This window comes from Ooceraea biroi, chromosome 7 (assembly GCF_003672135.1).
Source record: "Ooceraea biroi isolate clonal line C1 chromosome 7, Obir_v5.4, whole genome shotgun sequence".
Classification (NCBI taxonomy): Eukaryota; Metazoa; Arthropoda; class Insecta; order Hymenoptera; family Formicidae; genus Ooceraea; species Ooceraea biroi.
This window is the reverse complement of record NC_039512.1, coordinates 5,517,249-5,534,180: the sequence shown is the minus strand read 5'-3', so window position 1 is coordinate 5,534,180 and position 16,932 is coordinate 5,517,249. Positions and strand designations below refer to the sequence as shown.

The 16,932-nt window shown below is 39.2% G+C and overlaps 2 protein-coding genes across 5 annotated transcripts; one reads left to right on the top strand and one right to left on the bottom strand.

Moving 5' to 3' along the window:
• Window positions 1-2,650: 2,650 nt before the first annotated feature.
• Window positions 2,651-5,827, top strand: LOC105282028 (T-complex protein 1 subunit delta). The gene is made up of 9 exons (XM_011343683.3): window positions 2,651-3,039; window positions 3,305-3,357; window positions 3,454-3,543; window positions 3,637-3,888; window positions 4,035-4,130; window positions 4,216-4,377; window positions 4,457-4,801; window positions 4,921-5,172; window positions 5,305-5,827. The coding sequence occupies exons 1-9, from the start codon at window positions 2,913-2,915 to the stop codon at window positions 5,548-5,550; spliced, it is 1,623 nt and encodes a 540-aa protein (XP_011341985.1). The 5' UTR covers window positions 2,651-2,912; the 3' UTR covers window positions 5,551-5,827.
• Window positions 5,828-7,239: 1,412 nt separating this feature from the next.
• Window positions 7,240-10,826, bottom strand: LOC105282027 (N-acetylgalactosaminyltransferase 7). Of its 4 annotated transcripts, none has more exons than XM_020032552.2 (11): window positions 10,587-10,826; window positions 10,187-10,360; window positions 9,860-10,065; window positions 9,622-9,788; window positions 9,329-9,536; window positions 8,962-9,138; window positions 8,628-8,871; window positions 8,334-8,555; window positions 8,155-8,253; window positions 7,923-8,048; window positions 7,240-7,836 (listed from the first exon to the last, which is right to left on the bottom strand). In XM_020032552.2, the coding sequence occupies exons 1-11, from the start codon at window positions 10,635-10,637 to the stop codon at window positions 7,696-7,698; spliced, it is 1,815 nt and encodes a 604-aa protein (XP_019888111.1). In that variant the 5' UTR covers window positions 10,638-10,826; the 3' UTR covers window positions 7,240-7,695. The 4 variants fall into 4 exon arrangements, with proteins under 4 accessions (XP_019888111.1, XP_011341982.1, XP_011341984.1 ...); XM_011343680.3 differs by having other exon boundaries at window positions 10,187-10,367; window positions 10,470-10,823; XM_011343682.3 differs by having other exon boundaries at window positions 10,470-10,823.
• Between the last annotated feature and the right edge of the window lie 6,106 nt (window positions 10,827-16,932).

Here is a 16,932-nt window from a genome sequence, read left to right as displayed (position 1 = left end):
GTTTTCTTTATAATATAATACTTATTTTGAATACTTTTAATATTAATGTTACTGTTAGAAAAGATTACCTTGGATAAAGAGAACGCTTCCATAACATGCAACAACACACTGTGTATATTTTATATGTATATGTTTAGAGTGCAAAATATAATGATTAAATATTTATATTTTTCCCTTTCCTCTAGAAAAACTGCATCATTATAATAACTATAGCGTGATTGTTATTGTATATGTTACTGTATTAACTTATATATTTTATACATACTAATTCCAGGAAAGGTCTTTGAATTAATTTCGAGCGAAAGCAAATGAAATAGTTTGTTCTCGCTTAGAATTAATTCAAAGACCTTTTCTGGGATTAGTATGTATAAAATATATATTTTCATTCTACAGTTACTATTCAGTTACAAAAAATATAACAGTAATATAACAATTACATAATTTACATCACGATTATATATATGTTATATAATTATTCGCTAACTTTGTTAAGAGTATATAACGTGTTACATACGTATTATATTCACGTTATACAGGGTGTCCCGGGTTTTAACCGACAAACTGCGGGAGCATATTCTACTAGTGGAAATAAAAAAAAATTCTTATATCGAGTTTGCTTAGAAATGCTTTATTACAAAGTTATAAACCAATATTGAAAAGAAATATGAGATAAGTAACAACGGAACATAGTGTAGAATTTGGAAGGTCGAAGATGTTTATGTTATGTGTATTCACATGTATTCATGTTCACTATTACTATCAGAATGCCAAAAGTGTTTTCAAATGAGGAATACACTGATATTCATTTCGTGTACGGATTCTGTGACGGAAATGCACGAGCTGCCGTACGAGAGTATCAACGTAGATTTCCTAACAGGAGAGTACCAGATAGATTTAAAGCAACGAATTACTAATTCAGTTACTGAGATGCAACAAAATTTTCAGGAATGTCGTACTGTAACAAATTCTGTACTACGTCGATGTCTAGCTTGTATCGATGTGCAAGAACAACATTTTGAAATGCGTCACTAAATCATTGCGTACATAATTTTTATTTTTGTGAAAAAATCCGTTGTTACTTGTCTCATATTTCTTTTCAATATTGGTTTATAACTTTGTAATAAAGCATTTCTAAGCAAACTCGATATAAGAATTTTATCTTATTTCCACTAGTAGAATATGCTCCCGCAGTTTGTCGGTTAAAACCCGGGACACCCTGTATAATTGTAACATGTGTGAGTAGGAAATTACTACTAACGTGTATATAACCTAGTACATCTATGTAATATTGCGTGTTACATTCCGTTTTATTACGGTAATGTAATAGTTATATACCTGTGTTTGCTGGGTTAATATATTTATAACGTATATGAACATGACGTATAAGCGATATTATTATATATGTTAGAGATAATTAATAATAATGGTTTCTGTCTGTTTATTATGCAAAACAAGTGGCTTAGACACAAATGTATGCAATTTTTAAGTGCCTCATGGTCCATGGCTCCATGCCGCTACTACCCCAATCAATTCGTCTCTTTCTAGATCTGTCAACATGGTTTCGGTTTCATGCTCCGTCTAGTATCATAACATAATTAGGCTCTTTGTCGGTACTTTGATCTTTTTGATTTTGATCACGTAGTATTTCCTCATGTTTTTGGGAAAATCTAGCTTAATTCATCAAAGCATGTCACAGCCTTATGTCCACTATACATTGAACGCGATTAGCGATGAGCGACATCCAATAAGAACTCTGCGTTTCCAAACGTCTATATCTCTAGCAGAGCTCTCATTGGATATCGCTCATCGCTCGTGTGCAGTGGCCATAAGAAGTGACCAATTTTCACGAAAAAATCAAACCTCTAATTCGAATGGCTCGAGATATGTATTTTCAAATATTAGAACTTAATGAGAAATCAAATAAATCTTTATACTGTTCAAATAGCGAATTAGACAATATTTTCTTCTTTATGTGATACAACTTAACAATAAATAAAAAGTTTCTTACTTCCCAGCAAACACAAAGTAACAGGTAATATACATGTTAGTTATAATTTCCCACTCATTAATATAAATACAATATATACGTGTTATGTAACAATTACATTGTTGAGTGGGAAATTATAATTAACATGTATATTATCTGTTACTTTGTGTTTGCTGGGTTCTTTTAAGGAGTATTATCCAGCAATGAGTTTCGAGAGTGTGGAGAAGATTCTCGAATTTCTCGATGATCTGCGAACATGCAGAAGACGAAGTTTTCGCGCATGCGTGTTAAACAATGCCTCAGTAAAGTGCCTAATAACAAACATGAGTTTTTTATTTTATTTTTAAACATTACCAAGAAATGTTTTAATCAATAAAATAACAAAAAATTGATAATGAGCGTTGCATGTAACGTACCAACGCTTTGTTCGTGATAAGAAACAACGCAGTAAGCAATCAGAAATAATCAACTATATAACATTGCTTCCTTACGTTTTACATATCAATATGAATCAGCAAGCAGAAATTTTAGATCCATGAGAGGAGACGTCAAACATCTTTAAAAATATATTCTCACTTAGCCACTTCTATTTAACCATCGGGATTCGCCAAGCTCTTCGTGCAATGATCTTGTGATGATTCGTCACGATCTCATATATATATATACGCTCCTGCAGTCGCGGCCATTACGTTTGCACGCGCGAGGAACCCGGCTCGTCCAGCGTCCAGCAACGCGCTGCTGCGGAGCAATTCGTTCGCGACGAGTATTCACGTTGGTTCTGCGTCCATTGGGGTTAGGTGCGAAATAATCGCGCATCGAGGTAGCTTCTCGCGTGGATCGATTGCTGAAACGACAGGAGGAGCAGGAAACGCATCCTTCGGGAAGTCAACACGTGGATCGACAGCGACGACGATCAAGTTGAAACATGACGAAGAACCTCATGATGAGAAAGCCTGTGGAAAACGGCACCGCTCGCGGCTCCCACGGACAGGCGTACAAGGATAAAAGCAAGCCTACGGACATCCGCAGCAGCAACATCAATGCCGCCAAAGGTAGACGTCGTTTGTGATGCATCCTCGGGACGCATCCTCGCATTCGGGTCGACTGTCGAGACGCGCGCGATGTGTCACAAGAACGTTACCTTATATAGTAATGTCCGAGGTGTAGATTCCTCACGTGTGCTCACTCGCGTTGTGTCTATATCTGTTTATATCTTCTATATCTTGAGTGAAACTTGCGTTACATATATGTCATATGATTAGGCTTAACGCTAAATACCTGATTTAATTATTTTATATGGGTTATTATTTGTTGTAGCTGTTAGCGATGCCATACGCACTAGTCTGGGACCCCGGGGAATGGATAAGATGGTAAACTTTATGTTTCATATATTATCACATATTTTGGACTTTTAATTTAACCAAACTGCTATGAAAGCAGTGTTAATTGTTGGTATTTATTGGCAGATTCAAGCTGGTAATGGTGAAGTTACTATCACAAATGATGGGGCTACTATTCTGAAGGAAATGAATGTAGTGCATCCTGCTGCAAAAATGGTAAGGAATGGATTTATCATTTTAAACTCAATTAAATTTATCATTTCTTATGATATAATGCAATGGGTTTTATTATTTTATCTGTATATTTAGTTAGTCGAGCTCTCCAAGGCGCAAGATGTAGAGGCTGGCGATGGCACCACGAGTGTCGTTGTGATAGCTGGTTCACTGTTGGAGGCAGCAGAACGTTTGTTGCAGAAAGGTATTCATCCCACTTCAATTAGTGATGGTTTCCAGAAGGCAGGGTCCGAAGCAGTAGCTACGCTAGCGCAAATGTCTATGCCCGTTGATTTAACAGACAAGGAATCTCTTGTCAAGGTAGCAGCGACGTCTCTTAATTCTAAGGTATGTCTGAGCTGAGGTGCATATTATTAAAATCATAATAAAATTAAAATTATGATATATTTTTCTTCCGTTTTAATAAAATTTAAAGTTGTTAATTCATATATATATATATATCATTATTCAATATCTCTTGTATTATATTGCAGGTTGTGCATCAACAATCCAGTCTTCTTGCACCGCTTGCCGTGGACGCAGTATTAAAAGTTTCAGAAAAAGAGAAGGAAACGTCAGTTGACTTAAATGTGAGAACAAATTCTTTGTACAATTTCAATGTTTTTGTTACATAATATGAATTTGTTCACATCCACCTTTTCCTTATCTTTTCAGGACATCAAAGTAATAAAGAAGCTGGGAGGTACCGTCGAAGATACTGAATTAGTAGAAGGATTGATATTCACCCAAAAATCTTGTAACGTTAATGGTCCTAAGCGTATCGAGAAAGCTAAGATTGGACTGATTCAATTCTGCATTTCGCCACCAAAGACCGACGTGAGTATGATAATAGAAATTTAAATAAATTCGTATTTTTACGTTTTTGCGCAAGCATAATTATTTTCCAACTTTTTAGATGGATCACAATGTCGTTGTGTCCGATTATGCAGCAATGGACCGTGTTTTGAAGGAAGAACGCGCTTACATACTGAACATTGTAAAACAGATCAAGAAAAGCGGCTGCAACGTGCTCCTCGTGCAGAAATCAGTCTTGCGCGATGCCATCAGCGATCTCGCGATACATTTCCTCGACAAAATTAAAGTCATGGTTATAAAGGATGTAGAGCGCGAGGACATTCCTTTCGTCTGTAAAACGCTGGGTTGCAGGCCGATCGCGTCGCTGGATCACTTTGTCGCCGAAAATCTTGTTAACGCCGAACTTTGCGAAGAAGTGCAAACCGGAAATTCGAAATTCGTGAAGGTGAGTTTGTATAGCGCAAAAAAAGAAAACGAAAAAACACGCCTTTCTTTCATACTTTTCTTTCATACGTTTTACAGTCTAATCTGTGAATGATTTCTGTATAATTTGGTATCTTTCAGATTACAGGAATTCAAAATCACGGGAAAACTGTCACGGTTCTCGTACGCGGTAGCAACAAACTGGTTTTGGAAGAAGCCGGGAGATCATTGCACGACGCTCTGTGCGTCATTCGGTGTTTGGTGAAGCAAAACGCGCTGGTCGCTGGTGGCGGAGCACCGGAGATCGAGTTGGCAATAAAGCTGAGCGAATATGCAGTGACCCTGGGTGGAGTTGATGCGTACTGCGTGAAAGCCTTCGCGAATGCCCTCGAGGTTCGTATTGAACGCGATTGATAGTAATCTTGAAGATTGTATCTGCGAGCATTACAAATGTCAAAAATCAAATTGCATAAAATAACGATTTAAGATCATTAATTTAATGTCTGATAATTTTGTGATTTGCAGGTGATTCCGTCGACGTTAGCCGAAAATGCGGGTTTGAACCCGATAGCTACCGTAACCGAGCTTCGTAATCGGCATGCGAAGGGTGAGGTGACGGCGGGAATCAACGTCCGGAAGGGTGCTATCACTAACATATTAGAGGAGAATGTGATTCAACCGCTATTGGTCTCCACCAGTTCGATAACTCTCGCTTCCGAGACCGTGCGCAGTATACTGAAGATTGACGATATTGTGAATACGAATCAGTAAATCACGAAGCGTGATTTAAAATTGATTTCGCATTTGGATGGCATCATCGATGCGATTTTTTTCAACGGTACTTCGATTTCTATTTTGTTTTCACCATCTTCTTGTACGCACATAGAGAGCATTTCGTGTTAGATTTATACTTAGTCTATTACAAAAGCTTACGCACTAATGATTGTTATGATCGTATGCCCCTATTCAAAAACTTTGCGTAATGTAACAGTTTTAAATATATTATGTAATATGAATTGGAAACAATAAAAAGTGCGAAATATTTTAATAATTCGTATTTATTTCAAAACGATAAACGTATGATGATGTATTAAAGTATCGTAGTCTGTCAGAAAACAAATTACTAAAAAATTTCCTCATTTGTGTTATTGAAAGGAAGAAGTGATAAATTTGCAAGATCTCGTAAGAAAATAGTTGTACCTGTCTAAAGAAAAATATGTATATACATATATATACGATTATCTTAACAATTTAATGGAAATATATAATCTTGTACACAACAGCTTTCTGGTCATATATATATATAACTAAATATTAAGTACATTTGGAATATAATAAAATATATATTGGTTTCGCAGTTTTATAAATTTTGCATTATAAATAAGCTGCACAGTCATATCTATTGCTTATAAATTTTTTTATAGATTGGATTGTGATAATAATTGTTGTGGATAAGTACATTTATGAGGATAGTATTATGCACTAGAACTTTCAAAATTCTACTATAAAAAAAAATCGCAATAGCAATGAAAAGAAGAGCTTATTTCACATGCTATAATAGATGGATGTTTTATGATGAGTAGTTTCCCTGTTTACATCAGTAGGAGTTCCTTCTCTATTCCTAACATATGAGTAACAGTAAAATATTAAGCTAACTTAACATTTATATAATATATCAATATATAATCAATATATATCAATATATATAATCAATTTTATACAAATTCTAAAAATAATGGAAGTCCTAGTGCAAATCGTAAAAATCTAAGGGAGATTATTTATGATCAATTAATTAAAACAAATATTAAAGTACAAAATTTTACATGAGATGTAACAATTTTAATTCAATTAGGACATCAAAGTGTATGCCTTTCTAGATATTTTATCAAAAACATAAATATAAATTTATATAAGTAGCTAAACATTGTTCTGGTAATTGAATGCTTTTAAAACGGTTTAAACAGTTTATAAAAATCTTGGTAAATATGATATAAATAATAATAAAATTCAATTCACTGGTATAAAAAATGAAATTGTTACATGGATACTATATTACATATACTTCAGCCCCTCCTCCTGGAATGTACAAATCTCTTTTATACATTAACTTTTATATATTAATTAATTATTTTCGCAGTTAAATGGAGTATCCATACAGATCGCAACTTATTTAGACATCATTATTAGAAATTATCTTTCTATATTATAATATAATAACATCAAATCTTATTTGATATATAAAAACATATTGTTATATTATAGCAACTTTTTTGAAAATTGAAGATCTTTTAATGAAAATGTTTTTTTTTAAATATATTTTTGGAAGATTTAGAACGTTTAAATTGCAAAATTTATTGCTCAATAAATTAAATATTTTTATAGAAATTGTAATATTAATATCAGTATTAATCTCAAAAATGTTATAGGAAATCTTGGCAGCAGCAATAAATTCTTCAAAGTACTTTTTCTCACACATATGCGTATCTCTTTTATATGTGTAAATATTTATATAATATTTTCGCCACAGGACGTTTTACCATGCAAGGAAGAAACAGTACGCAAGATAGATAAAATCTCGCTACGAAGATCGCAACATTCTAGGTACAGTCTTAATCCACTGCTAGAAACAGATATTTAAAGAATCATTTTCATAACTTGAATATGAAATTTTCCTTTTCTAAACTGTAATAAAACATATCGTTTCCCTACATCTTCATTAATTTATAATCCAGACCTAAATGGTTATCCAATGCTTGAATGTCAGTATACAAAGTTTCGTTTATATTAATCATTAATAAAAAATTAGTGTCCTGTACATTACACTAAAAATGAGTTGTACACTTTTCGCGAATTGCACAATCTTTCGAATAATTTACAATTAGTAGACAAAATTTTACTTCCCCTTTTCCATCATTGTTACCATCGCGGATGGATTTGATGGAAGCTCCATTGATGATAAGCATTATTCATATCACACGGCATCAGAGACAACTGTTGAATCTGGGGATGAAGTGCCATGCATTTCTTGTGCACTCTATGTAACAAAGTTTTCGTTTTCTGCAAATGCAAAAAATTAATAAGATCTGTATCAGACTCTTAGTTCTCATATACTCTGCGTTTCTATTATAAAAAAAAAAACTTACTTCGTCATATTGCCATGGACCGTCTACAGTCCCTAGACGACAAAATGCGTACTTTATACCCTGTCCGTCCGCTTCAACGCATCTTTCTCCAATACCTAACTGACCCTTTGCATTCAGCCTTATGAGCTACGAAAAAACAAGCAGAATTAAATAGGACATGATAAATATGACACAAAGAATTCGTTAAGCTCTGTCGAAATGTAGTAATAAAAATAGAATAATCACAAATTACCTGATTATTTCCAAATCCATGGCAGTGGGAAGTAGCCATCATACTTGGGGGCGCATGACCCATAGTGTCCAAACACGAACCGGTTGCCACATTCCGCAACTAGGAACGTATTAACGATAATTACGAAAATACATTCGTAATTAAACTTGTGCTTAAAAATAATTACAAATTTATCACACCTCTCCCCAATGAATGTTCGGTGGTAATTCTGGAAATTTGTCCAGCACATCGTACGCCACATTGTCCATGTACCACTGGAAGCTCTTGCATCTCTTTCGTTCCTTGAAAAGCAACTGCTCGGTTATGTCGCCGTGATCGAGCAATCGGGCCAGGGGCTCTCTCGTGTAAAAGAATTCCTTGTATTTTTCGTCGAACCACGTTTCTATAACTCGTTTGTAATTCTGCGAAAGCACTCGTTTCGTTATTATTTCTGTAATAATACATGCTCGTCCCGGATGATACACCGTACTTACAATAGTTATCAATGGTCCTTTCTTTTGTTGAGCGAGTTTACCGAACGTGTAAGGCATGAATCCACGGTAAACGTGCCCGACGTGCGAACACGGCACCCACAAGATACTCCCACCGCACTGCCATATCTTGAAGGACAATTCGAAATTCTCTCCTCCCCATACTAGCAGTCCTTCGTCGTAGCCACCCAACGATAAAAAGTATTCTCGATTAATCGCGAATAAGCCACCGGCGTGCGTAGGTGATCTGCAAGTCGTAGAAACGAGGTAACACTAGATAGCAAGTACTGACCTAGATAATAGTAACACCATATGGAGTTTCAAATAGAGATTGCACCTGTACGGCATACTATCATGCGTGCGCGTTTTGGCCTCGCGCCTTGGCAACTCGTTCTCTTTGTACAACATACCCCACTCGAAAATTCCTCTATACAAATGTCCCTCCTGATACACAGGGCGATATTCGAAATTCTTATGATCAATGCCGTCTATCACAGGAACTGTCATTACATTTCTGAAAAGAAATAGGCAACGTATTCAGAAGAGAAAAGGTAGTTATATTATTTGCAACAGAAAAATCGCGAATTTCATTAAATTTGGAGATGGCACAGAAAATTTATTTGAGATACTGCGATTTTCTCAAGTGTATTATAGAAATGCCATTATTTTCTTTTCGGTTCTTCATACTAATGTGTGATTGTTACCTATTTTCAGCGATCGGTGCCAACAGCGGAGGCAACCAGTTTACATTAACTTCACAATGTGCATCCAAAAATACTATTACTTCACCCTTGGCGTCGCGCGCACCTCGAGAACGCGTCCGTATCAAGCCTTGTCTCTCGTAATTCCTAAGTAATCTAACTTTCCCTCCCCACTGTTCAATGTAAGAGTCTAAATCACCTTTCAAATTTTCTGAAAACGATTGTAATAATTTACACCTTATGTCTGCTGAATATCTTACATACAAATTTCTTTAATCATCTCTTGTTGTGCATACCTTTATCAGAAAAATCATCAACAAGAAGAATTTCCTCCAAGAACTTCGACGGAGTGCGATCTATAACACTGTGAATAGTTCTCAGCAAAACAGACCAACCCTCGTTATGGAAAACTATGATGACGCTGGTACGTGGTAATTCTTCCGGATAATCCCAGTTCTTACATCTACAGAAAGCAACAAAAATAATTTAAAAAAAATAGAAATTGACAGTACCAGCCATAAATGAGAAACTTACTCCGCTGGCCTAGTATCCGGTATTGATCTCGATAACGAGATCTCGTCGGAACATACCATGTTCATACCATAATCAGATTCTGATTGTTGTATGTCATTTTGCTGATCGTCTCTCAGGATATGTGGTTTGCCTTCTTCACCAGGACCAGTTCTGGGTGATACGTCGCGTGGCTCATAATTGCCTAAACCTTCTACCAGTACTGGTACCTGCGTAACATCAAGAACCATGTGAGGATATAAGAATACTCCAAAGTTCTAATAACAGGAATTCGAGCATCAAATTATACAAAATTATGATAAATTAGGCTGTAAAACTAAATAATATTACCTGTTTTTTCCTAAGACCCTGCGCCCAGTATTCTTTTATATTATTTATTTGATTGTCTGACGAGAAACTGAGAAGAATGTACAAAAGTAGCAGCACCAATATGCCGCCTATCAATACATGGAGAATGCGATTTCTTCTAAACAATACGATCCTCATCTTTCGAAGACTATGTATCTGGAAGCTTAAACACGTTTAAGAGATAACATTATATCAAGCCTCACGATTTGAATACGATCTTTCAAACTGCTCTTCCAGAGAGAGAAAAAGAGTGTGTGACACGTACTACTTGACGGCGTAATTCATAATTCAACCGCCGCAAAACCGATTAGCTAACGCGGAACTAGCTTGTCCTATTTTCGGTTGACAATTCTGTGAGATAGCTAAATGAAGTGTGCGGTACCTTCGGTGGAAAGAAACAAATCGGAATAACGCAAAGCCGGCTCAGTGGCATGCATGCGTCGACGTGTCGAACGTCAACAACTATGCAAGCCTATTCATCGTGTCTCAAAACTGTGTTCACATTTGCATAAAACTATACAAAAGCAGCCAACGTGTCGCCAGCTGTCATGCACTAAAGATATGCGAACAGAGATACCGCACTCGCAGAGCGCCGCGTGCTCGTCACCATGTTTATGTTAAAGACTGGCCACATGTAAAGGTGCTTTCCACAGCTTCAATGGAATATCAAGATTTCTATTTATTTCGTGAAATATGAAATATTGAAAAAAATCGAAATATCGTGTAATAATAATTGAAAAAATAAAATATTCTTCAAACGTCAAATTCTATCAAATAATGTTAAATAAAATAAAAAGTTGTTCAAGTAATATACGTATCCAAATTTTATATAATTTGATTAGGAAGCTATTAAAATTCCGGAAATGTTCCGAAGAAGCGAGATCGTAATCTCTATTTACATTACGCAAACGTTTAATATGTGTGAATGCGAATTTATGGTAAACGGGGCATATTCTGACTAGAGAACCTCCAGTAAGAGTATGGACATCGTGGATCGAAAATGACGTTCGTTTGTCACTAGTATGGTTACTATAGGTCTGTTCTTTATTGCTGAACTTCCTGCACTGGACTGCACTAGTTCAGAGTTTATCTTTTTTACTTCATATTAGGAGGAAAAGGATAAACTCTGAACTAGTGCAACCCAGTGCAGGGAGTTCAGCAATAGAGAACAGACCTTATCTATGAGGAGCACCTTTTTTTTATCCCACCAACCAAACCGCTCACAAAGAGTCCTGGAACTAAAAGGCGCATTACGTCAGGACTCTCCGCCGGTTCCACGCTCCCGGCTAAAAAGGGTGATTTTGTACGACCTACGTCCCCCTGTGGGCTACGTCCCCTGCCCCCAGGAGGTTCGGCCACCACCCCCGCCCATCCGGACTGCGCTCGTCCAAAATGCCGTGCATCCCTGTCGAGACCGGGCAGAATGCCCCACGGGTGGGTCATGCTGCCGAATCGATGACACTAAAACCGCGCCCGAGGATGGAAGAGTAAGAGACCCGCGGGTCCGAGAGCCCCGGCGAGAGGAAGGGAAGGAGGCCCGCGCGGGTCCGAGATCCCCGGCGGGAGGAAGGGAAGGAGTCCCGCAGGCAACGCCCTAGCGGGAGGAAGGGAAGGAGTCCCGCAGGCAACGCCCTAGCGGGGTGAAAGGAAGGGAAGGGAAGGAGTCCCGCAGGCAACGCCCTAGCGGGGGGAAGGGAAGGGAAGGGAAGGGTAAGGAGTCCCGCAGGTACCACCCTAGCGGGGGGAAGGGAAGGAAGGAAGGGAGCCCGCGAGTCAGCACACCGCGGGGGTGGGGAAGGAAGGAATGATGGGAGCCCGCGGGTCAGCACCGCCGCGGGGGGAGGGGAAGGAAGGAAGGAAGGGAACCCGCGGGTCAGCACCGCCACGGGGGGAGGGGAAGGAAGGAAAGGAGCCCGCGGATCAGCACCACCGCGGGGGAAGGGGAAGGAAGGAAGGAAGGGAGCCCGCGGGTCAGCGCCGCCGCGGGGGGAGGGAGCTCGCCAGCTCGTTAAAGGTACATTAAAGAACAGAGGACCCTCGGAGCCAGAGCGAGCTGCAGCGCACTAAATAACGTTAGAGAAAACGCCAATCCGACTGTAATCTGAACTCACAAGGGTCGATCATATAATGGCCAAAAAGTTAGGTGATGGTTTTGTGTTCATCTAATAAAGCACCCATCAGGAAGTAACATGTGAAGTCCGTTTGCTAATGTAACGCCTATTACAGGATTCTCGAGTCGAGGAAGTCAGCTGCTCGTGAGGTCTACAGAACCTACCGCCAGGGCACCAGCGCACACGCTCAAACACGCGCACGCAGTCAAATCACATGAGAATGGTCCACTAGTTAAAAGAGAGAGTCCTCACGCACACGGGTGTGTGTGTGTGTGTTTAAATTAATTGCATTGTGTACAATTACTGTGTAGATTATCAAGCAAACAGTGCTTGAAACAATAACATTGTGTGCAATGGGCACATTTAAAGTCGGAAAACTGCTCGCAGCTAGGATGTGAGCAAATGGAAAACTTTTCAAATGAAAAGCAAACCTGTGCCGGGGTTTTGAATGATCCCGGCCGCTCATCCAAGTAACCCGCCTTGTAGAAGGCATATTTGACCATGTCACGAAACATGGGTGCCTGGAATTGGAAATGAGCTAATGCTTGCAATTTGAAGTAATTATAAACACACACACACACACACCCGTGTGCGTGAGGACTCTCTCTTTTAACTAGTGGATCATTCTCATGTGATTTGACTGCGTGTACGTGTTGAGCGTGTGCGCTGGTGCCCTGGCGGTAGGTTCTGTAGACCTCACGAGCAGCTGACTTCCTCGACTCGAGAATCCTGTAATAGGCGTTACATTAGCAAACGGACTTCACATGTTACTTCCTGATGGGTGCTTTATTAGATGAACACAAAACCATCACCTAACTTTTTGGCCATTATATGATCGGCCCTTGTCAGATATCCGGAGGGTGACATCCACACGCCATAGGTTTGAGAATGAGTCTCCAGGACGACGAGCACGACGTACCTCCAGGACGGCAACTCTCTCTTCATTAAGCGCACCGGACGATACCGCGACGTCAAACCTAACCTCTCGTACGTAACTCGAACATCAAGATAAAGTTTTGACGGCGAATTTTGGAGGTTAACCTTTTCTCGCCCCACATTTTTGCGCATATTTAGGTTAGGGCCAGCGCACGTACATTGTCGTAGCACTTTATGCGACGCGTAAGCCATCGTGCGTTGACGCGAACAAACCTGTCAGTATAGGGTGGGGAAAAATTATTGGTCAAGCTTTCGCCAGTCGATTCTACTCGTCGAGATCGCCAACATTGCATCATAAACATGGTGCCGCAAAATTAACTTTCAAGGTCATTTTCAATGTCACATTTTTTATTGGTTTAGTCGATTCTATTCGTCGAGCTGAACAAAAGTCTCAAAGGGACCATATGCCGGAAATCAATATTTCATAGAGAAATCTTCGTTTGAAGTTTTTTTGCCTGAAATTTCAAAAAAAATTGATTTTTATGAAGTCAGAAAATAAATCTGATGCTTATAAAGTTCTTAAAATCATGTTTTGAATATCCTGATCATGATTAGCGAAAATCACCCCCCAAAAATGACCTTGAAAAATTCGTTTTCAAGGTCAAAAATCTGCTTAATCTACTCTTAGCGCTACCCAGGAACAACGACGTGGACGTGGTAGATTTCTGTTCCCTTCGGGGTGACTTGATTACAGTGAGTTCCCCTCACCTCTCATCTCAGGGTGACTTGATTACAGTGAGTTCCCCTCGCCTCTCACCTCGGGGTGACTTGATTACAGTGAGTTCCCCTTGCCTCTCACTTTATCGTCGTCGACGCTACCTACGAACAAACAGAACTGACCCATCGGCCCCAATAGCTCTGAGCAGTTGTGCTTGTCTGCCAGCTGCAATGTGACCACCTCCGTTATCAATGCAAGCTTGGAGTCTCTCCACCAAATTATCTCGCACTCTACGGAGCACAGCTCGATTTCGTGCTAAAGTAGCAACCGCCTCTTCAATGCGATCTCGTAAATCCTGAACTGTCCTTAAAGCCCTGCTTGACCCATAAACAATGGCTTTCAGAGCTCCCCAGAAATAAAAGTCCAGAGGGTTCAGGTCAGGTGAATGGACGGGCCATAAGTGTGGCGCAGGATTACGACCAATCCATCGAGTTCCAAAAACTCGTTGTAAAAAAGCGCGGACTTGCCTGCCGAAATGCGGTGAAGCACCGTCATGCATAAAAAAAATTCGATTACGGGCATTCCTCGGAACCATACGTCGCAGTCGATTCAGGAGAGTATGACGTAGAAACCGCAAATACTCAACGCTTGACAATCGGTTTGAAAGAAACACAGGAGCAATATAATCATTCCCGAGTATCCCTGCCCAAACATTGACTGAAAAACGGCCCTGCTGAACTCTTTGGACCATTGCGTGTGGATTGCGTCTGCGCCAGATGCGAACATTTTGCCGGTTCAAAATGGAAGTGCTGGAAAAACTGGATTCATCAGTGAACACTATATTTTTCAGAAAGTGCCGATATCTTCGGATCTTGAGAAGCATCCACCGACAAAAACGAAGACGAGCTGTGCGATCACCAGGTCGTAACTCATGCACTACCTGCACTTTGGTAGGGTCATAGGCCTTCCTCACGGAGAATGCGCAAGACTGTTTTATGATTAACCCCTACTCGCGCGCCTATGCGTCGTGATCCCATGACAGGATAAGTTCGAGCTAGAGCAATCACACGTTCCTCAATTCTCCAAGACACACGAGGACGACCTGCCCTACGGTGGCCAGCACCTGCAAAATTCATTTGCTCCTGATCATGTAATCGTTCATCGAGTCGTTGAAATTCTCGACAATCAGGCACGGATCCTGGACGTAATGGTCTGCCATTAGCTTGGCGTCGCAACCAACTAGCATAAAGAGCTCGTGCTCGTGTGTAATTACCATGAGCACGATCAATTGCTCGAAGCATTAGACGTTGGTCACGCCCATCCCGAAGCGCTCGATCACGACCACCACGGCCACCACGTCGAGGCATGCTACAGCAACGTTATTCTTAGAAAAAATTTGGTAAAAAATGAAAACAATTTTTTTTTAATTTTACACTGAAAATTGATTCAAGATCAGCGGCGGTCTTCTAATAATCACGAAAAAGATCTGGATATGGATGGAAAGCTTCTTAAACACAAGTAACGAATGTCTTATGGAGCGATATATTATTCCTCTCCGAGGCAAATGACCGTTGCTTTAAGGAACCAACAGCCGTTGAAATGTTACTGGGTACCAAGATACCCCGAAGGGAACAAAAATCTACTATGCCCACTTCGTTGTTCCTGGGTAGCGTTAAGAGTAGATTAAGCAGATTTTACATTCATCACAATTAATTTTACGAAATTTTTTGGCTTCTAAAAACTTCAAACGAAGATTTCTCTATGAAATATTGATTTCCGGCATATGGTCCCTTTGAGACTTTTGTTCAGCTCGACGAGTAGAATCAACTAAGCCAATAAAAAAATTTGACATTGAAAATGACCTTGAAAGTTAATTTTGCGGCACCATGTTTATAATGCAATGTTGGCGATCTCGACCAGTAGAATCGACTGGTGAAAGCTTGACCAATAATTTTTCCCCACCCTGTACGTGTCGGCCGCGCAGGCAACACACGATGGCTTACGCGTCGCATAAAGTGCTACGGCAATGTACGTGCGCTGGCCCTAATCTAAATAAGCATACGGATTCTTCTTTTTGAAGACATTTATGAAAAATGGGTTGGAGGTGCTACTTGTGCAGTAATTATAAGGAAAGAATAAAATCAACGGTAAACCGAAGGAGACGGGTCCTCCTCACCGATTTCCTTCTAACTTTGTAGAAATGTATATTTTGGTCCTAAAAAAAGATTGCGAGAAGGAAAATCGTCGCTCTCAAGTAGACCAAAGTTACAGCTTACTGAAAAATGACAGTTTCGAGGTTAGGAAATCTGTCATACCGGCGGTCTACGAGCGTAGTGCACACTGACCGAGCATGCGCGTTGTTATGCATGTATATTACATAAAATTGTTTAAAGCAGTGAATTGTTAATATAAATCGAATCGTTAAAGTAAATAACCAAAAGCACAAATAGTTAAATACACAGTTTTCTCTGCTTTAACCAAAATCAAAATCACAGTTAAATAGAAATTATTCTCTACTTTAATCGAAAGTAAAAACTGCAAAAGAATATTTTTAATTTTAAGATTTGTTTATTGGATTAAACTTGAGATTCAACATCTCTTTAAAAATTGTGGTTATTGACAATGAAAATAAAATAAAGGATATAATGAATCTTTTCCAAGTGACTTCAGAAGTGTAATAAAAAAGAATGAATAAAAAACAGCTTTTGTTCTAATCATTAAAGCAGAGAATATACGCATGCCCGGTCACTTTGCGCTGTCCCTGTACACCGCCGGTATGACAGATTTCCTAACCTCGAAACTGTCATTTTTCAGTAAGCTGTAACTTTGGTTCTACTTGAGAGCGACGATTTTCCTTCTCGCAATCTTTTTTTAGGACCAAAATATACATTTCTACAAAGTTAGAAGGAAATCAGTGAGGAGGACCCGTCTCCTTCAGTTTTACCAAATCAACCGACACGTGATCGACACGAACCGTAATCCGTATGCATATTTAGGTTGGGCTGATGGCAGAGAACGCGACG

Coding starts and splice junctions, on each gene's coding strand:
- LOC105282028 (XM_011343683.3), top strand. CDS start 2,913: ATGACGAAGAACCTCATGATGAGAAAGCCTGTGGAAAACGGCACCGCT. Junction 3,040..3,304: donor CAACATCAATGCCGCCAAAG/GTAGACGTCGTT, acceptor TATTTGTTGTAG/CTGTTAGCGATGCCATACGC. Junction 4,131..4,215: donor AAACGTCAGTTGACTTAAAT/GTGAGAACAAAT, acceptor TTATCTTTTCAG/GACATCAAAGTAATAAAGAA.
- LOC105282027 (XM_020032552.2), bottom strand. CDS start 10,637: ATGCCACTGAGCCGGCTTTGCGTTATTCCGATTTGTTTCTTTCCACCG. Junction 9,789..9,859: donor CCGGATACTAGGCCAGCGGA/GTAAGTTTCTCA, acceptor TGCTTTCTGTAG/ATGTAAGAACTGGGATTATC. Junction 8,872..8,961: donor CATGATAGTATGCCGTACAG/GTGCAATCTCTA, acceptor TACGACTTGCAG/ATCACCTACGCACGCCGGTG.